The sequence below is a fragment of the Nyctereutes procyonoides genome, unplaced genomic scaffold (assembly GCF_905146905.1).
Source record: "Nyctereutes procyonoides isolate TBG_1078 unplaced genomic scaffold, NYPRO_anot_genome, whole genome shotgun sequence".
NCBI lineage: Eukaryota > Metazoa > Chordata > Mammalia > Carnivora > Canidae > Nyctereutes > Nyctereutes procyonoides.
In genome coordinates this window covers 24750323-24775736 of record NW_026575139.1, presented here as the reverse complement: position 1 = coordinate 24775736, position 25414 = coordinate 24750323, and the positions used below count along the sequence as shown (strand labels likewise).

The 25414-nt window shown below is 39.5% G+C and overlaps 1 protein-coding gene across 4 annotated transcripts in view; it reads right to left on the bottom strand.

The window, feature by feature from the left end:
• The window catches only part of AREL1 (apoptosis resistant E3 ubiquitin protein ligase 1), a 42512-nt gene that overhangs the window by 15071 nt on the left and 2027 nt on the right, over positions 1–25414 (bottom strand). For 2 of the 4 annotated variants that reach the window (XM_055304032.1, XM_055304035.1), the window contains exons 2-5: positions 10465–10779; positions 6067–6127; positions 4531–4757; positions 3038–3275 (exon numbers count right to left, since the gene is read on the bottom strand). In XM_055304032.1, coding sequence (XP_055160007.1) covers positions 3038–3275; positions 4531–4757; positions 6067–6082 — 481 coding nt within the window. In that variant the 5' untranslated portion in view covers positions 6083–6127; positions 10465–10779. Of the gene's footprint in view, positions 1–3037; positions 3276–4530; positions 4758–6066; positions 6128–10464; positions 10780–15188; positions 15295–25414 lie in introns of those variants that run through there. The other 2 variants (XM_055304033.1, XM_055304034.1) reach the window with 2 other exon arrangements.

The window sequence follows — 25414 nt, the reverse complement described above, 5'->3', positions numbered from 1 at the left end:
TGTAATAGGGGAAAGGGCAATGTCTTTTCAAGAAACTGTGCTGGAACAACTAGACACCGATAAGCAAATAAATAAGAAAATAAAAATTCAAAAATCTTGACACAGTATACAAAAATTAACTAAAAATGGATCATGGCACATGAGATGAGCGCGCTGGATGTTATACTCTATGTTGGCAAATTGAATTTAAATTAAAAAAAGAAAAGAGGGATCCCTGGGTGGTGCAGCGGTTTAGCGCCTGCCTTTGGCCCAGGGCGCGATCCTGGAGGCCCAGGATCGAATCTCACGTCGGGCTCCCGGTGCATGGAGCCTGCTTCTCCCTCTGCCTATGTCTCTGCCTCTCTCTCTCTTTCTGTGTGTGACTATCATAAATAAATAAAAATAAAAAAAAAATAATATTAAAAAAAGAAAAGAAAAAATATTTTTGGCAACTTGGTCTTTGCCTAGTTTAAAACAAACAAAATGGATCATGGCCTTATATATAAAATGTAAAACTTCTAGGGAAAAAAGCGTAGGAGAAAATCTTTGGGATCTACACTAGTCAGAGTTCTCAGATACCTAAAGCGTGAATCCTTAAAAGAAAAATTAATAAACTGACTTCATCAGAATTAAAAACTTTTGCTTTGTGAAAGACTATGCAAAGTGGATAAAAAGAAAAGCTAAAGATTGATAGAACATATTGCAAACTACATATGTAACGGAGGACAAGTATGTAGAATATATGAAGAATTCTCAATATTTAAAAAAATCCAATTAGGAAATGGGCAGAAGACGTTTCACCAAAGAGCATATACAAATGGCAAATAAGCACAGGAAAAGATGTTCAGCATCATTAACCATTAGGGAAATGCAGATTAAAACTACCCACCCTTAACAGAATGGCTAAAATAAAAAACAGAGACAATATCAAATGTTGGCAAGAATGTGAAGAAACTGGATCATTCGTGCATTGCTGGTAGGAATGTAAAATGCCACAGGCACTCCAGAAAAGAGTTTGGCAGTTTCTTAAAAATACTAAGTGTATAACTACCATAAGACCCAGTAGTTACATTCCTGGGCATTTGTAACAAAGTAATGACAACTCATGTTTACACAAAAACCTGTTCATGAATTCTCACAGGTTTATTCATAACAGCCCCAAACTGAAAACAATCCAAGTGTCCTTCATCTGGTGAATGGTTAAACTATGGGACATTCACACTGTGGAATGAATGACACTCAGAAATAAAAAGAAACCAACTACTATACTCAACAACTTGGATAAATCTTTAGGTAATTATGCTGAGTGAAATAGAATTCCAATTATGTAACATTCTTGAAACGACAAAATTACAGAAATGGAGAAGGGATTAGTGGGCTGCCAGGGGTTAAGAAACAGGTGGGAGGAAAAATGGATGTGGCTAGAAAAAGGCAATATAAGGATCCCTGTGGTGATGGAAATGTGTTGACCTTGACTGTATCACTGTCAATTACCTGGCTGTGATATTGTACTTTAGTTTTGTAAGATCCTACTACCACTGGGGAAAATAGGGTCAATGGTACACCAGATCACTCTGTATTATTTCTTACAACTGCAGGAGAATCTATAATTATCTCAAAATGAAGAGTTTAATTTTAATTTAAACATAAAAGGGCTGGGTGCCTGGGTGGCTCAGTATATAATCTCGGGGTCCTGGGATCAAGTCCTGCATCGGGTTCCCTGCTCAGTGGGGAACCTGCTTCTCCCTCCCGCTCTGCTGCTCCCCCTGCTTGTGCTTTTTCTAATAAAAAAATAAAATCTTTACCAAAAAAAGGGGACTGATACATATTGTAAGGATATGACCTGTTATCCACTGGTGGCAAGGAGGTGGGGTGATGATAACTCCTGTGGAAAGGAGTCTGTGAGTGAGTCACTGAAGTAAAGGAGGAGGTACATGGAGAAGGAGATGGCTTGGGAACCACCCTGTCCACAGCCTTCCTCTGTAAGAAAAGAAAACTGAGGACCAGTCAAGCAAAGATACATAAATCTTAAGACCCCCTCTTCTTATGGTTTGACTCCAAAAGGTTCCCAAAATCCTCTCATTTCTGTGGATACCAACCTGGCCAGTACTTAATGACACCCTTAAAAGGAAGCCAAGGCAGGGCACACAGAGCAGATAGGATCTTTATACACTGAACAGATTTGCTGCAGAATTAGAAGTCAGAGATTGTACCTTTAGGCTTCAAAGTCAGTGAGCACCTATTATCTGGCATAAAGGAGATGAGTGGGGAAAAAAGTAGAGACCGAGTTCTCAATTCTTAGATACCAGCAGCTCGGGCAGACACTCTGCCATGAGAAGTAACACACATATGGGTGGCAAGGGTGGAATTAGGGTAAGGGGCTTTTACTTGAAAAGATTTCAAAAATCAGAAGAATTTGCCTTTCATCTATCCTGGCACCCTTACCCCTTAAGAAATCACTAGGCCGATGACCCAACAATTCTACTCATAGAGAAATAAAACTGTACATCCACATAAAAACTTGGACACAAGAATTCACAGCAGCCAAAAGCAAAAACAGCCCCAAATGTCCATCAGTTGATGAATGGATAAATAAAAGGTGGTATAGCCACACAATAGAATGTCATTTAGCAGTAAAAAGAAATGAAGTCCTGATTCATGCTATAGCATGAATAAACCTTAAAAGCACTATGCTAAGTCAAAGAGGTAGTCACAAAAGGTCATATATTTTATGATTACACTTATATAAAATGTCTGGAGTAGGCCAATCTACAGAATGAATAAAGGGTTACTTAGGGATGGGGAGGTTTGGGGGAAATGTGGAGTGACTGTGAACGGGTACAGGATTTCTTTTTGGGGTGACGAAAATGCTCTAAAACTGACTGTGGTGCTGGCTGTGCAACTCTGAGTTTTTAAAGCCGTGAAACTGTGTATTTTAACTGGGTGAATTATGTGGTGTGGGCATTAAATCTTAATAAAGGTGTATTGTTACAAAGCGAGGCAGAAAAATAAAGAAAGATAGGGATGGGGAAAGGGAGGCAAAAAAGAAGGAACATACCAGGCTGAAAAATCTTATAGTAGGGACTGTAGGCCACATTTAATCCACCAAGCTTCACTGAGATTTCGTAACGGCCTGCCCTGCGCACGGTGAAGGCCACTTTGACCACATTGGAACGGGGCTCCTGGAGGACCTCCTGGGTCACTGGAATCTCCACGGCCAGCTCAACGTGGGAGATGTGAATTCTCAGTCCCACAGGCCTATGTGCTGGGAAAGGCTGCCCGTTCTTGTAGAACAACTGCGGTGAGGAGATGAGGGGCCCATATTAGGGAACAGGAGGAGAAAACCATTTCCCACCTAACTCAAGGGAGTGTGGGGAGGGAGGAGGCGGCTGGCAGATCCCGGTACCCACTGGTTCTTCTACTCCTGCTCACAGACACGGAGAGAAACAGCACAGCTCAGAGAAAACATGAAATCATGAACAAGTTCTTAATTTGTTCACAAGACAGGGAAAAATGAACTGCTGAATCCATTCTGACTTGACATTTCTGAGCTGCAAATGCTGCCTCCTCTGTATACCCAGTCATTATTATTATATTATCACTGTTAATCCGAAATGTGAAGGTAAGTTAGTAGGCACCACTTGGCGCTGAGCAAGCTAACGCACCAGGCAGGGCTGGCAGAGGGTGCAGGGTGGGGTGGGGTGGGGTGGTTCAGGCCATCAGCCTAGTAGAATGCTGCAGTGAAGTCATGGGGGTTGGGAACAAACTGTTCTGTAAAGGGCCAAAGTAGATATTTTGGCTTTGTGGGTTATACACAGCTACTCAATTCAACTGTGGTTAACTACTCAAGTGTAAAAGCAGCCACAGGCAACACAGGAAGATGAATGGGTGTGTCTGTGTTCTAATAAAAGTGTATTTACAGACATAAGAGGTGGGCCTGATTTGGCCCCTCAGGCCATAGTTTGCCAACCCCCAATCTATCACAGCTATCCTTTTTGGTAATATTCTTTTCATTTGGAAAAAGCAACATTAAGCTTTATACATCTTCAGAGTTAAACACCCACTAAACCAAAATAATAGAGAAATTTGTGACCCTTCCAGATATTAACAATTGCCTGGGAATTGCCATATTAACAGGTCCTTGGGAATGGCTGAAAAACAAGGAAACACGTTTTTAACATTTCAGGCCAGCACTACCAACAGACTGAACAGGGCTCTGGAAAGCAAGTGATTCTAAAAACCCAGTGGGGGGCAGCCTGGGTGGCTTAGCAGTTTAGTGCCACCTTCAGCCCAAGGCCTGATCCTGGAGACCCGGAATCGAGTCCCACGTCAGGCTCCCTACATGGAGCCTGCTTCTCCCTCTGCCTGTGTCTCTGCCCAACCCTCCACCCACCCCCCCGCCCCATGTCTCTCATGAATAAATTAATAAAAATCTTGAAAGAAAGAAAGAAAGAAAGAAAGAAAGAAAGAAAGAAAGAAAGAAAGAAAGAAAGAAAGAAAGAAAGAAAGAAAGAAAACCCAATGGGTATGGAGACAGAAACATTCCCTTACATGCACTCGGAAGGCCATGCTGTGGCCCACCTCATAGGGGTCCTTCCAATCCCAGGAGACTTTGCAAGACCGGGGATCCAGGTAATTTCCCCGCACGTAGTCATAAATCGTCCGGTCCCCTCTGCGCTCACGGTCCTCATTCTGGAGGAAGCTGACTACTCGTGCGGCAAGCTCAAAGAGGAACTTAATTGTGAAGAAGAATGCAACCACAGACACTGTGATCCCACCTATGTAAACGAGAGAACACACATACCACCTGCCAGTTACACATTATAGCCTCTCATTGTAGAAAAGGCCAGTCATCTTTCAAAAATTAAGTCAGGATGAGAGAACAAGACTTCTGAAGAAACACTGTACTAGGGCGCCTGTGTGGCTTAGTCAGTTAAGCGTCTGCTTCCAGCTCAGGTCATGATCCCGGGGTTCTGGGATTGAGCCCCACATCTGGCTCCCTGCTCAGCAGGAAGTTGCTTCTCCCTCTCTCTCTCACTCTCCCTGCTTGTGCTCTCTCACTCCTTGTGTGAAATAAATAAATAAAATCTTTAAAAATAAAAAACACTGTACTGGGTCACTACTCTGTAGGTGAAGAGAAGAACTTCTAAGATATTATTTATTTATTTATTTATTTATTTATTTATTTATTTATTTATTTAGAGAGCACATGACAGCAGGGGGAGAGGCAGAGTGATAGAGAGAGAAAGAAAAAAAGAATCTCAGGCAGACTCTGCACTGAACATGGACCTCGACTCGGGGCTTGATCCCACAACCCTGAGATCATGATCTAAGCTGAAACCAAGAGCCAGATACTTAACTGACTGTACCACCCAGGTGCCTCGAAAAAAGGAACTTCTATACCAGGAGTCAAACAGGCCAAATCCCAACCACTGCCTGTTTTTATAAATAAAGTTTTATTAGACTACTGCCCCACCTATTCATTTACATATTGTCTAGCGCTGCTTTTGCCTTAAGCCAGAATTCAGTAGTTGTGACATAGCCTATATGTCTGGGAACCCAAAATATTTACTCTTTGGCCCTTTATGGAAAAGGTCTGCCAACCCTAGTTCTATACCATTGGCCTATTGAATGTGCAACCCCCAACTTCCTGCACGTGCTAGGCCCTCACAGGAGTCAGGGAAAAGAACGTCAATTCTATTCCCTCCATTTGAAAGTCTTCCCCTCTCTTGTCCACTTGGCAAAAGCCCTCCCCAATCCTCACCTGCGTGAGTAGTTCCCGCTCCTGGGCTCCCTCAAACTCTCACATGTTATAGCTTTTCTCCCCCTTCGTGTTACAAACTTCTTGAAGGCAGATTTTTACCTTATTCGACTTTGCCTCGGCAGGAAACAGTGTCTGGCACAGACCAGAATTACTCCATAAATATTTCCCAAATGAATGAATTCCACTGCCAGCTCTGTGAAGGTACATTCTGGCATGGGTAGAAATACTTCTTATTTTCAAGGGGAAAGGGATAGACTGGGAAGCAAAAAGGATGCAGCAACCCTAACAAAAAGCTAACAAAGAGAGCTTTTGCCATAACATACCAATAACGTAAAACATCAGGTCCCTTCAATGCCGACGGACAGCCGAGGATCACAGCTGCAGCTGCAAAAAAAAACTTGTTTAGTTTTTTCTCCAACTCTCCCTTACAGCCATCTCAGAGAGAGACAAAGAACATATGACTTGAATTGAGTGACTCAAGCCTTACTATCCTTGTCCTCTCTAGCCTGACAGGTACCCTATAACAAATGTCAGCAAAACAGTGACTGCATCACTCCTAAAGTCTTCCAATCTATGACCACCCTAGGAATACCACCAACAGCCACTTGCTTGCTTTAGTGCTCATTACAAAATGCAGTAAGATGGCTTTTATCTTCTTAGATCCAGGGCCCCAAGACAGTTTCCCTCCCCCATGCAAAGTAGTGCTAATTAACACAAGCAAAGAGGATAATGGAATCACTTTCCCCTTCTATTTGCCTTCTGGAAGTAATTCATCTGAGTAGAAATAGTTATATCAAATGGGGATTTTTAAAAGTATTATTATCATCATGTTGGCACTATGTAATTAAAGTAAACCACAAGGTCGTCCCAATAATAAGCAGTGGGCATGGAAGAGGTCATTTTTGCGGTTACCAATTAGACAACAGGTCTTATGGAAGATGAGCTTAGCAGAAGGGCCAAGGACAGGAACAAAAGGAGGAGACTGTATTTATCCTAAGTGATGCCTGTCAAGGTCAGAACAATTCAAACAGGGGCCAGAGTTTGAGGGGAAACTTTCACTGTTATTAAACTTTTTCCAGAATAAGACTTTAATTGCCGTTACTTGAACTTAAGGTATTACCAAGGAAAAATGCAATGTACATTGACATTGGTATCTTATCACTGAGTTTGACCTTAGTATAGTCTATAAGAGCTCTTCCCTCTACAATGCAGTGGAGTCATTCTTTTCAAGTCAATGTATATTAAGGTTATCAACATTAACTCAACCCAGTACCTTTTATCAGCAATAGAATATTACTCAGAGACAAGACAGCTGAAAGGCTATCTAGGCTCAGGTCTGGGAGGGACCAAAACAAGTCTTGTTCTGTTTTTTAAATAGGATATGCATTTATATCTAACTGTACTGGAAAACTTTAAGAGGAAGAATGAAAATGGCCATCAGTTCCTCTGACAGTAACAATATTCCCAATGGAATCCACAGACAGTAGACAAATCACTTTGGCAAGCAACCATACCACATTTCATAGAAATCTTTATTTAGACTGGCATCTAAAGTCCTACTAGAAAAGAGATCCACACAGGGAACATAACACAGTCCGTATATAGAGATTAGGCTGCTCCCAGGAGGGTGTATTATAAAGAGACAATATATAGACCCAAAAGTTGGGATCACAACTACTGAGCCTCTTTCCCAAACAAGTATCTCATCTCCTGGGACCGTATGCTGAAAGCTGTTTTCATCTCTCAAAAAAGCATCTGTCTGCACCTCACAGGATGCAGATGATACCGCTGACTTTGTAGAAACCAAATTGGCAGTTGAACTGTCTGAAGTCCTCCCTCAGTTGGATGCCATCCAATCTGATCCTGGATATGAAAATATGGTCCTTAGCAAAGTTATAACACTCAGCAGAAAATAAAGTGTATGTGGCTGATGTTAGAGGACTTAGAAGAACAAGAGCAATGCCAATTGTATGGCAAGTATCATGAGGGCCAAGAAAATTGCCATGTGCTATCTCTTGACAACTATAACATTTCCAGGGAGAGGCAGTGGATAAGCAGTGAGTCACAGGCCTGCAGACCAGTTCCAAGGCTGCAACTGCATGACCTGTCCAGGATTCAGAATTCTCAATGCTATAGAAAGAGTTGAGGTTTAGTCATTTCCACGGCACCTTATCCTTTAGTGTTGCACAACTTCAATATAACTCCCCATAGCCATCAGGACTCTAAAATCAAACAGTACAGCAAACAGCCTCAGTCCTCATGAAGCTAGCAGTAATGAGCTTGACCTTGCTGACTCCTTGTCCATTTTTTCCTCATTCACTTATTTCTCAGCCAAATTGTTACCACTGATCCAGAACACTTGAGATTTTTTCCAGTAGGTCAATTCTACATTTGCACTCCAATTCCCTTTATTATTTAAAACTGTGCATACCTGTCACCACTTTTTCCCAAACGACCCTCCTCTCTTCTCCTGGAAACCTCCTTGTGGTGAGGGAATTAGCTCTGTCGATTCATTGCCCCTTGATTGACCTTTATGAAGTATTCCACTTCTCTACAGTAGCTCTCAACAACCTCCCTGACAGCATCTACCCATCTCTCAACTGGTCTCATTTTGAACTTGCCTTCCTTCTACGTCTTCCTCCTGTCTTGTTCCTCTTGAAGGCTGTCACAAACCTTCCTATCTTTATCACTTAGATCACTTTTATTCGAGATTTCACTTCCATTCTGTAAGCACTTTCTGTCCTCTTCCTGACCCTGGTTAAGGCTCTCTCTGCTCGGTCTCCATTCTCTTCCCCACCCACAGTATTCCCCTTGGCTCCTTCTCCTGCAATACCTTGTTGCCATCCTGTGATCTACCTGACTCGCATCCTTTCCACCTGGACATCCAAGCTCTGAAACATCCTATCTCCATGCTTTGCAAAAGTCACTTCCTCTGCTTCCACTTACCACTCCCCTCTCATGTCTCTATGAAATCTCCTAACCCTAAAGTCTAGGGAAAACCCTGTATCCCGTCCCTGAAATCTTCCGAGCCTCAACTTAGAAATTCCATTCCTCCTCTGAATTTGCACATTACTCTATTATTTATCTTATGGCACTGATATTCTCTTTCATTTTAGCCCTGTGTTTATTTTCCATTTCAGAGTGGTAAATAACATGAGGCAAAGACTCATCTTTAAAATCTCCATGGCATCCAACAGAACTGCCTATAGTAGCTGCAATAAATATGAATAAGGTATCTGAATTATCAGATAGGGTCAAACGTTTGTTCTTTCCTTTGTCCAGAATGCCTTAAGGATCAGGGATTTTTCTTGATGGGACCTCCTTTCTGATACAGTTTTTAAAGACTTCGCTAAGTGGCAGTATATTCACTTGAACCACGGATTATAAACTCTTCAGACCACAAGTTACCAGTTTGCTTCAGTTCTACAAGTATGTACCAAATACCCACAACTACCCCATAGATTCTTATGCATGGCATGGTATCTGGCTTTATGATTCTATCTCCCTTATCTTGAGCTTTTATTTTTCCATAACAGCTTCTATAGTACCCCCCATTTTCTGCTGCTCACACTTCTGCTTCATAAAATTAGTTTGGAACTCTTCCCAAGACTAATTCAAGCGCAAAGAAGCAGTATGTAAAGCCTCTGCCATACTAATTCTTGCCATTCAGCTACCTGAGTATTTTGTTTTCAAGTTCATCTCTTTAGTATCTTGCTCTCATAAAACTCAGCAAACTGTGTGATACTCTAAGTTAGCAGAATAACAGTAGTAGTAGTAAAGTAATACTCCCCACCCTGATTGAGCCACTTATGATAGGCCAAACACTACACTGTTTATATGTGTTAGCCTAAGTAGTTGTCCCCATGACAACTTGGTAAAATAAACATTATTATTCTCATTTTACTGATTAAGAAACACACACACACACACAAGCTGAATTTGGAAAGTTAACCTGAACATCTTCCAGCTGGTTAAGTGACAGAGCTGAGACTCAAGTCTGCGCCTAACTCTGAAACCCAATGTTCTAAGCCTAACAACACTAAATCATGACAAAAAATGGAGTCATGGCAATAGTGAGGTGTTTGGGAAGAGGAGAAAGATTAAAAAAAAAAAAAAAAAAAAAACAGGTAAAAGAAAGTATGAAAAACATTACTTAATCTTACTGTGAGGAATCCCACCAGGAGATTAAAATTAGAAAAATAAATGCTTATGGCCCTTTTTAAAAATCTTGAAATAAAAATAAAGCATGACAAAGGAAAATGGAATGCAGTGCCAATTATCTAACGCAGAAATATCACTTGCTTACTAAAAGATCCCGGGCCAGTTGCTTAATACTACAGTCCTTTGGCTCACATTGCCTACAAAAGGTGGGGGAGAGGGAACACTTGAAAGCACCTGCCTCAAGGGAATGTCAGAAAATTGACTAACATACCTATTCTAAAATTCTTTGCTTTTTTTAGGAGCCTAAAGATTTGTGATTATAATGCCAAATATATTTTAACCCTGGCACTGGAGATGAGTGATGAAAAAGTCACTTCCTAGAAACAGAGAACTGATTTCTTCATTCTCAAAGGTGCTCTGGGTGGGGGGCAGAGGGAGTATTCTAACTGCAACTACGCACTTCAGCAGCGATTCCTTGCTGAAAAGGTTTAGATGCTGGCTACTGAGTCCGTGTTCTGTATCCCAATAACAAGTGAGTCTTAACTAGTCTATGGTCTTACCTTGAAACGAGGGCCCATGTTCTGGGAACGAAGGGGGGTACTTCTATTCACCAAAGCAGGCAACTTTTGGCACCATTCACCTCGTCCTCCAACCTCCACAGGAAAAAGAATCGCTGCAAGGTCAACGGAAAGTGTCTGTCCATTGGACATTCACTGAAGCTGTTATCACGGAAGCAGAGGGTCAATATTTCTGGAACGGACTGGATGAATTCCAGGATGGAGAAATTGAGCCCCAAAACTATTATCCTGGACTTCTCTCTAGTGCAGGGTGCAATCGACTGCCAAAGGATGCATCTGTCCTCTTGTCCCAGGATCCTACTCAACAGAGAAAAAAGTGTCAGTGGAAGAAGTTTTTATTTCTGAAAGAGAATCCCCAGAAAACATCAAAGAGGGGGTAGATAGGATGGGCAGAGGAAATTCTGGGACACTAAAAATAAATAAGGCCTGGTAAACTCGGAGTGGGCTTTCCCAGCTAAAACTCCACACACACAAAAAAGGCCAGTGGCAACCTCACTGCCTTAACTATGTCACTCCCCAAAAGGAAACTACAGCACTTCAGTTGATTCCAATCCTTCAAGAGAAGTTAGCAAGGCACAGATTTAAAAAGTGAGCCTCATCACTTATCACATGCCCAGTTCCAGTTTAATGGGACTGGAGCATAGGGTGTGGGGGTATGGTGAAGATAAATGAGACCACAGGATAGGTGGGGACACATTACAGAGGGCCTTATTATGCCCCAGAAGCAATCAAAGTAATATTCAGTTCGAAAGGGGAAACCACCCAAAAGCTTTAAAACCTATGTGCCTATGCAGTCTGCTGCCTTTGCACCCATGGCTGCATTTCTAAGACATGGTGAAACAACAATGACTTTATTTTTTAAATAGTAAAATTTACTGACCAGGAAAAAAAGTCTGTGAACTTTCAAGATAAAGTCACTAAGTAAAGTCTAGTAAAGTCAGTGTGTAACTCAAAGACATTTGAGTTATAATCATTTATAAACTAAATATAGCAGAAGAGGGATTATGGCAAAGCATACACAAACAACCACCATAAAACAAATAAGAAGCTACTCATCATTACAAAAAAAGATTCTCTTTCCACATGGTGGGAACCGTGCTCAGTTCTTCATCTATATTAACTCACAACCTCAGGACAAATAGAATTATCCCCATTTTACAGATGAGGAAACTGAAGTACCTTCTCAAGATTATGTACCATAAGTAGTAGAGCTAAGTCAAACCCAGACAACCTGGACCCAGAATCCATGCTTTTAATGACTACCCTACTGCCTCCCTCCCCTGGGAAACCAAGAAAGAACACCCACAGTGCTAGTAAGAACAGCAGAATGAAATGAGTGAAGGCCAGCAGATCAAACAAGTTAGCAAACTTTTATAATTAAAAATAAACAAGTATATGTATTTATTTTAAAATATGGTGACAGAATTGCCAAGTACATGAGCCAAAAACTGGGTCAACTAGCAACTGGAATCAGCTTAAAGGATCCACAAACAAGATAAGTTACATAAACTATAGGAGCTCTACTAGAATGCTATCTAAGCATTAAAAAATGACACCTTTTAAGGAATAAAGAAAGAAATTTCCCACAAATAAAATGCTAAATAAAAAGCAAGCACAAAATTATTTAGATAGCATGAGCCCAATTTTTAAAATGTTACATTACATACAAAAGACTAGACGGAACAACATAAAAATATTTAGTCGTCATGTCTTGGTGTACGGAATTATAAATAATTTTTATTTTCTGCCTCTTACAGTGTTTTCCAAATTCTTACTGATGTAATAAGAACCTATTAAAAGTTTCTACTTCTGGAAAACAAATAACTTATGGGGAGAGAACAAGCAAGTTATCCTTTTTCAAATTAGAGTATAAGAAATTAGCTAAAAATAATAGAATGTACTGAAATTTTATTTCTATTTATTATGATCTTAGTGGGTCTCCAGCCCTGTAATCAGCCATTTAGTTATTAAATAACTCCTAGTTCTTTAAGTAGTTTTTTTTATTTGTTTGTTTTTAAGATTTTATTTACTAGAGAGAGAGAAAAAAAGAGAGGGAAAGAACAGAGGCAGAGGGAGAAGGAGAAGCAGATTCCCAGCTAAAGAGACAGCACCCCAATGCATGGGGCTTGATCCCAGGATCCTGGAATCATGACCTGAGCCAAAGGCAGATGCTTAACCAACTGAGCCACCTAGGTGTCCAAATAACTCACGGTTCTAACATCATTTTTACTGCACCCCACCATGAACCTACTACCCATGATAATGCTTCATTCAGTGTCTCTAGTAAGCCTCAAAATTCAAATCAAGCACCCTTCCCCTTCCTCGTCCGATTCTCAGGCCCCTGTGAGGATTGCCCCCCTGCCACGCAGACCCTATCACTTGCTCCTCTGTGATACTCCTATGTTGAAAATACCTCTATTATAACATGTATTAGCCTGTATTTGTTGTACTGTATAGTAGTCTCTCCTATTGAATTCAAGGATCTCTAAGGATACTGATTGGGTCTTACTCATCTTTGTCTCCTAGTAGCTAGTATGCTATTCAGTTTATTTCCATCTGTACTTTGATAAGGGCCCCCAAGTGATTCCTACACATATTAAAGTCTGAGAAGCTCGGTCTAAGCTATAGAGCAGTCCCTCCGAGAAGTGACCTGATTTTCGGTATCTCTAACGGACTCACAGGGAGTGTTGATGCTGCTGGTTTACAGATCATGCTTTTGGGAGCAAAGGTCTAGGGCAGGAGTTGGCAAACTACAGCCTGTAGGCCAAGTCCAGACAGCTGCTTTTTTTAGAAGAAAAAAAAAGGTGAACACAGCCAAGTTCATTCGTTTACATATGGTCTATGACTGCTTTTGCACAAGAGCAAAGTCGAGTAGCTGCAGAAGCTCATGGTCTATAAAGTTTTCCTATCTGACCCTTTACAAAAAAAAAGTTTACCAATCTCTAGAATAGAGTCTCAGTCTTAAAGCTACATAACTGCTTAATATAAATGAACTCATTTTTAAAAATCATAAAATCATTTTCTTCTAGTTCTACTGTCCCCTCTTAGGAAAAGAGCTATAAAACTTTCAACATTATGCAAATATTTCTCCTGGCTAATTTCAACTGTTATTTAAAAGTTTTATGCCTCCCATACCCCAAGTAGGAATTTTATACAATCATTTCCCCAAAGTACATGTTTCCTACAATTACACTTGCATTTTATCAAGGCTATAATTTCCTAAAACCAGTACCTCAAGGACCAATACCATATCCAGGTTTCTAAAATTATTACAATATATATTACTGACTCAGGGTCTACTTTTAAACTACTATAAAAAGCCATGAAAAAAATGATGTGAAAGTCCACTTTGGAATTCTGGTGAATAAAGAAAAGCAGCAATGGCAGCACACAATCACCCAACTATCATCCACAGAGTCCGACAAAGAAAGATGAGACAAAAGAAAGATGTTGGCTTTGGAAAATGTAGTCTTCAGGATTCTCTATACAGAAGCACCAGCCACAAGCCCAGGAAAATCAAATCTTTTTTTTTTTTTTTTAAGGAAAATCAAATCTTAAAAAAACAAAATCATTCAATTAAAAGAGGCCCACCCACAATTTAGAGTGATCTAAGTAGATTCCAAGAAACAAAGTGCGCCATCAGATACTTCAGATTATTAGTTTACGTTTTCCTTTGCTTAATTTCAGCCTTGGTTTATTCTCCACCAAATCCCACCATAAGAGATCACCCTCCCCCATCAAGTTTATTCTCGTGAGATATTTATACAGTTGTGTATTCCTGCTATCTCAGTTCAGCCAAGTTATACGGTTTTCATTTATATTCTTCCCTCATCAGTCAGCCCCTCCAGTCTCTTAATCATTCCTGTGGGTCTTCTGTGAACTCTCTCCAGCTGGCCCCAGTGATCTGGTAATGAGGCGCCTCCAACTGACTGCAGCCTTCCAGAAACAGCCTTGTTAGAGCAAAGATGAGCTCACCCTCCTCAGTTCCATGACATAATACTCCTGAGTAGATAATCCCCCACATCACAGCAAGCTAGCATACTGCCATATTAGACTATAACCCCATTCCATGCTTCCCAGATTTGGGCATTGGAGCATGTCAACGTGCTGGAAGCCAGAGGGTAAATGGCACAAGTTCCTGCAGCAACCATTCCCTGGAGGATGAGGTGGGTGGGGAGAAAAAAGTATTTTCATCTTAAAACACTCATACATAATGGAATAGGATGCAAAATTTGCATTAATTTCTAAAATATGGGTATGTTCATAATATTCAGATACTTGATACTGGAGGCAGAAAAGCTGCTTGGAGCTCTACTCCCAACCCCTAAGGAGTTACATGCCCACTATCCTCTACCACCAAAGTTACTTAACTGCAAACTTTGAAAAGCACTACAGTCCCCACTCAACTTATGGTTCATTACCCCACTACCACCCATCCCATATACCCATATTTTAAATAAAATTTTTTTCTGCTACGTTCCCCCATCCCTGGATATCTATATTTTCTCTTTGCCTAACATAATTTGATAAAACATTGTTTTTAGCAAATTCACTGTAATTCACTGACTATAATCTGCCAACATTTTCAGGTTCTTCTGTAAGGTTCATTCTTCAGTCATTTCATATTTCTTGAGCATTTGCTATCTGCTAGATAGTGTGCTAAAAGCTAAGGTAACAAGGATAAATAAGACAGGGTCTTTTCTTACCTTGGATGAACTCTGTCCAAGGTGGGAGATGAACAATACAATGCGGCAAGTACCACAAAAAAAGGAATAAACAATATGTGGAGGGCAAAGGGAAGAGAAAGGTAACTATGCCTGAGAGTGGTTAAGTAATGACAAGAGAGACAGCAGAGCTATTACTTAAGACTGAGCAAACATTGGCAAGGCAGACATAAAAGGACTAGTACACTAGGCAGAAAAAAACAGCATAGGCCAAAGTTGAGTCAAGAAAGGGAGTGAAGAAAAAAAAAAAAGAAAGGGAGTGAAGAAAAAGGTCAGCATTATGAAAGCAAAGAGTTTAGAAAGACCACCTGGGGCAAACTAAGGTGACTGGTTCTCAGCACTGTACGGTAAAGTGCTCAGGAGCATGACTCTTAACTACTGAGTAATCTTGGACAAGCTACTTCTCTTCGGTTGCCTTGGATATAAAATGGAGGTGTCCTAAGAAAAGGAAGGAACTCAGCTGCTCTTGAGTGCAAGATACGGTGCATAAGACAAAGGACTGGAAGAGGCTGGAAACTGGCAGCAGGTGATTGGCAGGATACGTACGGCTTTACGTGCAAACCAGACTGCCAGCTTATGATGGTAGTTTGTGTCCAGGCCACGATGGCAGCCCAGCCGGCAGTAAATTATGAAGATGGCACTGAGTGTACCTGAGGGACTAACTGGTTTTCCAGAGAAATCTTATTTGGAAACAACCAGAGCAACAATCCAAAATACCGAGTGTTCTGTTTTCTTCTCAAGAGTGATGATAAACAAATCTACCTTTACTAAGAACCCACTAAGCGCCCCCACTGTTTGAAGTGCTTTACTTATTATCTCACTTAACTAGCAGCAATCACATAAGGTACCTGTATTGTTAGCCATGTTTTATGGACTAGGACACAGAAGCACAGAGTTAAAATAACGCCCATTGTCACCCAGTTGACAAATGAAAGAGCCAGGCAATGAGATTCCAGAGCCTACACTCAACCAGGAACATCGATGTGTCAAGAACCCCAAGAAAGGGGGGAAAAAAAGATTCTTGGGATAGGAAGAATGAGAGTTCAAGAAATACTTACCCTGGAAATTTCAAAGAATATGACTTCCTTTTAGACTTTAAGCAATCACAACCAAAAAAAAACAAAAAACAAAAAAACCAAGAGATGTTTTTTTAACTAAGGGAGAATGAGGATCACACGTTAAAAAAGACTGAAGAGGAGGATAGATCAATCAATGTCTGAGAGTCAAGGAAAATGCTGGTCCAAGGGAGCAGCTGGCACTGGCCGCAAGACTCGTGGGGGGTGGGGAGGCTAGAGTATGCATTGTTTCCCAGTTAGAGGCAACAGGATTAGTGACCTGTGAGGTCAAAAAGATAAAAGAGAGCAAGAAGCCAAGGACAAATCGGGATTTTTTATGCTTGGGAGCCTGGATGAATGATGGTGGTAAATTAAGGAGGCAGAGCCAATGCTTAGGGAAAGATAATGAGTACAGAACTAAGTCTGAAGTGTCTATGAGATATCCAGGTGAATATATTTACAAGACAAATAGAACTAAGCATCTGAAGCTATGGAGATACCAGTATCTTAAGGGCAGTTAAAAGACACAGGAAATAAAAAGGACTGTCATGCAAAGCAAGTAGACCAAGAAAAAGACCAATTATAGAACCCTGAAGGGATCAACCTTAAATGTACTCCTCAACCCTCCAAAAAGGAGGTAAAGAGTGAAAAGAAACAATCAGAGAAGAGGGAAAAACTGTATAAGTGGTTACCTGGAGGCAAAAGGAAGTATTCTAGAAACTGGTGGTCACAGTATTAGAACCAGTAAAGAGTTAGGCCAAACCCTAATCAACCCCAAGGTTTTTTCCCTTGATTATTTGGAACTATGATTCTCTAATCAAGCAACTCCAAATAAAATGTGTATCTTATTTCCACCTACTCTCATTAATAATAATAGTCTTTTAGCCTAAACTTGACCCAACTTGATAACTAGTAAGCTATTTGCAACTCAATTCAGGGATACTGATTATTCCAAAATTATTATTTTTTATTCCAAAATTATTTTAGTGTCTATAACAAATTCAGATCTGAATTAATCTGAATCCAGTCTCTAATCCTGCACAAATCACTGGCAAAAAAAATATTGCCAAAATCAGCTGTATTGACATATAGCTTATATATAGTAAAAGTCACCAATTTAAAGCAAACAATAAGAGCTTTGACAATTTCTGAGGTTATGATATAAAACATAATCATGATACAGAACTTTCTTCACCCTAAAGTTTTCTCATGATCCCCTTGTGCAACCACTGATGTGCTTCCTATCACTACAGTTTTGCCTTTTCCATGTGCCAAATGGCATCATATACAAAATGAAGTCTTTTGTGTGTGGCATTTCTTCTTCAATATGTTCTAGATCCATATACGTCATTACATGTAGCAGCAGTTCATTTCTCTTTACTGCTGTGTAGTAGTCCATTATATTACAATTCCTTCACCAGTTGAAGGATTTGATTCTATCCAGTTTGGGGCTATTATGGATAAAGATGCTATGAACATTCAACTGTAAGTCTTGTGTGGACACATGTTTTCATTTCTCTTGGGTAAACAGCTAAAAGAGTGCTGGGTCACATGATAAGTATATATTTAACTTATAAGAAAGTGTTACACTGTTTTCCAGAGCATCTGTATCATCTTGCATTTCTACCAGCAATGTATGAGACCTCCAGTTGTTCACATTTGCCAAAAGTGAATATTGTTGGTCTTTTAAATGTTATCATTCTAAAGCAATCCAATGAGATACAACTGCAAATATTTACGTACCCAACTTAATGTAGTTAATAACAAACATAAAGGAAGAAATCAATAATAGTATAATAGTAGGGGACTTTAACACCCAAATACTTAATGTAGTTAATAACAAACATAAAGGAAGAAATCAATAATAGTATAATAGTAGGGGACTTTAACACCCAAATACTTAATGTAGTTAATAACAAACATAAAGGAAGAAATCAATAATAGTATAATAGTAGGGGACTTTAACACCCCACCTACATCAATGGACAGATCATCCAAAAAGAGAATCAGTAAGGAAACAGTGGCTTTGAATGACACACTGGACCAGATAGATTTAAGAGACATTCCATCCTAAAATAGCAGAATATGAATTCTTCTCAAGTGCACATGGAACATTCTCCAGAATAGATCACATAGTAGGCCACAAAACAAGTTTGTCAACAAATTCTAAAAGATCAAAGTCATACCATGCATCTTTTCTGACCACAATGCTATAAAACTAGAAATCAACCACAAGAAAAAAATCTGGAAAGAGCACAAATACATAGAGGTTAAAAACATTCTACTAAATTTTACCCATTCTAATAGGTGTGAAGTGGTCCCTCAATCTGGTCTTATTTGCATTTCCATAAGGACTAACAATATGGAAAGTATATTTTCATGTGCTCATTGGCTATTTGTGACACTTCATTGGCACTCAAAGTTTTTGCATTTTTTAAAATGGAGCTGTTTGTCCTCTTACTACTTAGTTTTAGAATTTTTTTTTAAAGATTTTATTTATTTATTCATGAATAATAGAGAAAAGCAGAGACATAGGTAGAGGGAGAAGCAGGCTCCCTGATGCAGGACTTGATCCCAGGACCTGAGCCAAAGATTACCACCTGAGCCAAAGGCAGACACTCAACCACTGAGCCACCCAGGTGCCTCAGTTGTTAGAATTTTTTATTTTGCAAACAAGTCCTTTACTAGATATGTTTGACAAAGATTTTCTGTGATTTGTTTTTAACATTTTCTCAATAGTGCTATTTACAGAATTAAAGTTTTTCACTTGATGAGATCCAATTTATCAATGATCCTCTTTTATAGTTTGTGTTTTTTATAGCCTAACTCAAGGACACAAAATTTCTTCTAGAAATTTTATCCAAAGTTTCACGAACGAAAATTTCTTAAGATATTTAACAAGAGTACACGTGAAAAGATGCTCAAGAGGGATGCCTGGGTGGCTCAGCGGTTGAGCGGCTGTCTTTGGCTCAGGGCATGATCCCAGTCTGGGGATCACCCCACACCAGGCAGACACAGAGAGAGGGAGAAAGCAGGCACTGGAGCACTCTCCCTCTGTGTCTCTGCTCATGTTCTCTCTGTGTCTCTAAAATAAATAAATAAATGTTGTTTTTTTTTTTAATAAATAAATCTTAAAAAAAAAAAAAAAGTAGAACTACATGACCCAGTAATTCCACTTCTGGGTATTTACCTGAAGAAAATGGAAATGAATTCAAAATGACATATGCACTACTATGTTTACTGCAGCATTATTTACAATAGCCAAGACATGGAAGCAAGCCAAGTGTCTGTCAATAGATGAGTAAAGAAGATACTTTGCGTGTGTATACATATGTAAACATACACATAAATATACACATACCATATCTTCTTGATATTATATATACATACACATACAAATACGTATAGGTAATGAAATATCACTCAGTCATAAAAAAAGAATGAAATCTTGCTATTCAGAGCAACATGGATAGACTCCTAGAGGGTATTATGCTAAGTGAACTAAGTCATACTGAAAAAGACAAATACCATATGATTTCACTTATATGCAGAAAAAACAAAACAAACAGAAATAGACTCATAAAATAGAGAACAAGCGGATAGCTGCCAGAGGGGAGGGGTGTGAGTGGATGAGTGAAAATAGGTTTAGGAGATTAAGAGGTACAGCCTTCAAGTTACAAAATAAATTAAGGCACCAAGATGAAAAATACAATATTGTTGACTATATTCCCTATGCTGTAATATCTTTGTGTGGTAACAGATAGTAACTACACTTATCATACTAGGCATTTCATAATGTGTATAATTGCCTAATCATTATATTGTACCTAATACATACACAATATTATATGTCAACTATAATTTAAAAATACAAGATATATTTTTAACAAGTTTCTTAAGCTCCTGCATGCCCTTTATCTCCTTATTTACTCAGTTTATTATTGCTTTGTTTCTTTCAAATTCAACTCTCCACATTACCAACTCTCCAGCATTTCAGTTACAGTCTGTTTCAGAATTTTGAAAGATTTTTTTTTTAATCTTTTAACAGGTCTCTCCCTACTCTGCAAACTAATAAAAGGCATTTCTAAATGGAGCCAACGTTTTAGTTCCTCAGTTCTCTTCAAATTGACATAACCCTCTGGACCCCTGATGCTGGGTCTTAACATAACAACAAAATTCCAAAACCCAGAGCTTGTGACTGCAGGTTAAGTCAAGGACAATGAATCTACTTGCCCTTCTGGTTCTGAAGAGAAGCTTTTACAAACTTACTCTCACCTGAGATGAGGCTGGAAACCGTTCCCTTATCATTCACTGGTTAAAAGAAAAGTTAGGGGGATCCCTGGGTGGCGCAGCGGTTTGGCGCCTGCCTTTGGCCCAGGGCGCGATCCTGGAGACCCGGGATCGAATCCCACGTCGGGCTCCTGGTGCATGGAGCCTGCTTCTCCCTCTGCCTCTCTCTCTCTCTCTCTCTCTCTCTCTCTCTGTGTGTGTGACCATCATAAATAAATTTAAAAAAAAAAAAAGAAAAGTTAGGCTTATCAAGGTGAAGCTGACAGAGACCAAAGTGATTTTCCATTTCTGGATTCAATATGGATTCTCTCTGTTGCACCATTCTCTTTAAAACAAACCAGAGTTCATCAGCCTTGAAATGAAGAGCACATGTGAAAGTGCAGTTTAAAGATTTTTATTTATTCATGAGACACAGAGAGAAAAGCAGAGACACAGGCAGAGGGAGAAGCAGGCTCCCTGCAGGAAGCCTGAAGCAGGACTTGATCCCAGGACTCTGGGATCATGCCCTGAGCCAAAGGCAGATGCTCAACTGCTGAGCCACCCAGGTGTCCCGAAAGTGCAGTTTAGATTCAACTGCTCCTTGGAATAGGCTTTGCTATTCTCAGCAAAGCTCAGAGAAAGGAGGAAAAAGTGATTCAAAGCTAGAGTGAGCAAAACAGGGAAACCAGGGTCAATGTATCATTGCTCATTTTGTAACTTCCTGGGACATCTGGAGAAAAAAAAAAAAAGGAAACTGGCCCATCTCTGCCCTATAGCAGTCTTTCATCTACGTCAAGAAAACAGCGGCTTCAATTTACAACTCTCTCCTAGTGTGATGTTTTTTTCTTATTTACCAAACTAACTCTGCTGGGCCTGAGCCACAGAATTAGGACAGGCCCCTGTGTTCCCATCCCATGGCAGCTTTTATGCTTAGGTGACCCTGGGCCACTGAATCTTGGCTATAACAGGAAAATTTTAAAACGAATTCCCTGAATCTGACAAGCCGTCTCCCTCAATAAGTCTAGGAAGGTATTATTTCATTAACTGTGCATGAAGTAGCAGGCAAACAGCCAGATCTACAGTCCAGTGGGATGAATCTAGAGTCATCACACATGCATTTAAAAGCTAACAAAATTTCTACCTCTACTGCCATCTATACTACTATTATTTTTAGAGAAAATAATTTACATAATCAGAAAAAAAAGGCTATCTTAAATGAGCATTATACAGTTCTTTAAGATTCCAGGATGAAAAACTCAACTAGCCACAGAAATGGCAAACCAAGATGGCTCAATCAAAAGGAGAAACTCTTACATAGTATTAAAACAAAACTTTTGTTGACCTAATAATCAATGTTACCAAACGAAAAAAAAATGAGTGGGAAATATCAGAAAGGGAGACAGAACATGAGAGACTCCTAACTCTGGGAAACAGAACAAAGGGATGGTGGAAAGGGAGGTGGGGGTGACTGGGTGATGGGCACTGAGGGGGGCACTTGATGGGATGAGCACTGGGTGTTATGCTATATGTTGGCAAATTGAACTCTAATAAAAAATAAATTTAAAAAAAACCAAGATGTGAATTTCTTCAAATGTGTATTAAAAATGTATTAAAAGTCAAACTTGGGTAGTCCGGGTGGCTCAGTGGTTTAGCACTGCCTTCAGCCCAGGGCGTGATCCTGGAGACGTGGGATTGAGTCCCGCATCAGGCTCCCTGCATGGAGCCTGCTTATCCCTCGGCCTGTGTCTCTGCCCCTCTGTCTCTGAAGAATAAAAAAATAAAATCTTAAAAAAAAAAAAGTCAAACTTATGTTGGACCCTGAGGATTCCAAAATGAATAAGGTGGTCCCTGGCCCTTAGAAACATACAGTTTAATAAAGAAGTAAACCAACTGGTGACAGTTCTGTGTAGTAATGCCTATGAAGTGAGCACATGGTGTCAGTGGAGCCTCTCAATCAAGATTAGCTCTTAGCTTCTCAGGAAACTTCATACAACCCTCCTGGGAGCAAAGCCAACTCTTCCACTGAGTTAACAGTGTTTTGGGAATTAAGGAGGTATAAAACACTACCTACACAGTATTGTCTATTCTCATGGTCAAATGACTTCCTCTCTTCAGCAGTGGTCAGAGGGGATTCCTGAACCACATACACGGCAGAGAAAAAGTTCACATGGTGAACTTTTATTGCTCACCTATTTATCAAATTGCACATGGTCTAAATACAATGTGGTATCCTGATTTGGATCTTAGAACAGAAAAAGGCATTTAGTGGAAAAACTTGTAAAGTCCAAATAAAGTTGTAGTTCAGTTCATGGTATTGTACCAAAGTTAATTTCTTAGACGTGACAAAAGTACCATGGTTACCATTAGGGGAAAAGCTGGGTGAAAGATATATAGAAATTCTCTCTACCATCTTTGCAACTTTTCTATAAACCTAAAATTACTCCAAAATAAAATGTGATTTTAAAAAGTTACATCCAGTTCCCCACTTTACATTCTCATTCCCCCCTAGGATTCTGATCATGCCTCCCTAATCCATACCCCAACTCAGGTAATGCTTGGTTAAAACATTTTTTTTCAAATCTTTTTCAATCTTTCCTATAAACCATTTATGTAACCCAGCTGGGTGTCCTTCTTTACCCAGACATGAGAAACTAGATCATATTTGGGAGATTAAAACTGTTTTTTCTTCTTAATAGCTTCACCACATACACCAGGGGGTATCCTTGGAGTGGAACCTCTCTAAGTGGACAAAAAGAGGAGTTAAAATAACCTGGGCTGGATCTCTGGATAAGAGCAAGAGGACTCTACAGAAAATATATGTTGTATATTATTAGATTACCTTTACCTTATCTCTGGCCAAAAAGGATTATGACTAGAAAATACAATGAATAGCTGTTGACTACTAGCATCTCAATACCAATAGGCAAACTGCACTGAAATGATGCTGCAGCTAGAAGCTCTGCAAAACATTGTGCAAATTCTTCAACTATTCAAGGTAACAAAAGTTTGTATTAAAATCATATGGTGTGGCTCCTGGGTAGCTCAGTTGGTTAAACAACTCTTGATTTTGGCTGAGGTCATGATCTCAGGGTTGTGAGATTGAATCCTGTGTCCAAGCTCGATGTGGAGCCATCTTGAGCTTCTCTCTCTCCTTCCTTCCTTCAATTAAAAAAAATCCATATAGTGCTGTTCAATTCAGGCTAAATGACAAAACATCTATTTACCAGGAGTATTTGGTTTCTGATAATTAAGTGAATACTCATCCATATTAAACCATAACTTGTAGGACAGGTTTCAAGAGTTCCACAAGGAAAACATGGTGATATAATACCAACCATATCAAGGCCTCAAAGTATGTATGTGCTCATGCGCATGGGCGCGTACACGTGCACACACGCACACAGACACACATGCATATGTACATATACACAAGCTGCAATAAGGCTAAATAACCTCAAAAGTTTGAAAACTACTATATAAAAGAATATTAGTGAAGGCTAAACATTCATGAACCTTCAAAGAAAAAGAAACCAAAGAAAGATAATTGAAATTTAAACCTATTTAATAACTAACATCGTTGGCACTGATGGGGGCACTTGACAGGATCAGCACTGGGTGTTATTCTATATGTTGGCAAATTGAACACCAATAAAAAAATAAATTTATGTATATAAAAAAACTAATATCGTTTAAAAAGTAAAATGATATACTAGAATCTGTTAAGCTCACTAAGTATTTGTTATATGGTATGTTGTGATAATTAAATATATACATTAAAGATTTTATATATTTATTCATGAGAGACACAGAAAGAGGCAGAGACATAGACAGAGGGAGAAGCAGGCTCCCTGTGGGGAGCCTGATTCAGGACTCGATCCCAAGACCCCAGGGTCATGACCTGAGCCAAAGGCAGATGCTTAACCACTGAGCCACCCAGGCACCCCAATAATTAAATATATATTACACAACAGTACTCTGACCTGGACCACTTCCATAAAGATGAACAGGTAGAGTAATTCCTGTGAGAGTTCAATTTGCATACCTCTGTTGAACAATCTACCATAATATATGTGTTCACCAGTCTATCTCCAATACAGATCTGAGCTCTTCAAGACTAACCAGTCCACTGCCTAGAGCAGAACGGGCCCTTAATACATGCCTTCTGAATGAAGGCACGTGCAGCACTAATGTACCTCTGAGGTGTCCTTATGAGCCAATTTGGTATCAACACCTTAGGAGCAGAACATGCTGTATACCATGTGACATATTTAGGAAACAGTCAAGTTAACTGAAAAATAATTAATGGCAACTAATGCTGAAAAAAACTTGTATCACATTGGACACAAAAATAAGTGTATAAACTGTAGCTTGAAAATGGAGAAAATATCTGTGAATTAGTTTTTTTCCCTTGAAGGCCACCAAAGTCAATCTATCTTTAACTTTCTAACATTGAAACATAAGTTTTAAAAGAATCTTTCATTAATCCATAATTTTATAAAGAAATTTGTTATTAACTTAGATTGGTAAGTAAGACCAATTAATGAATGGAATGAAGTCCAAGCCCAATTATGTGTTCAAAACTGTGGGTTGAATGCCTTAAAAAATTCTTTCTCTTCAAGACTGCAGAAAAATACAAAACAACTTTCTTGACTGCTGAGAAGGACTAATAGTATTTCTTTTTCTCACAAGTATGTAATCAAAAGCAATTACTTTCTGCTCCCACCCAACACAGAGCAATACCATGCCCCCCCTCCTATTGCCATCAAAGCATGCTATACCTCAGTACTTTAATCTTAGACTATAAGAATGTCAGATTGCAATCAAATTACAATTTAACAAAAACATTTTTCTAAGTATGTTCTCATTCCCTGTGGTGTTCCTACA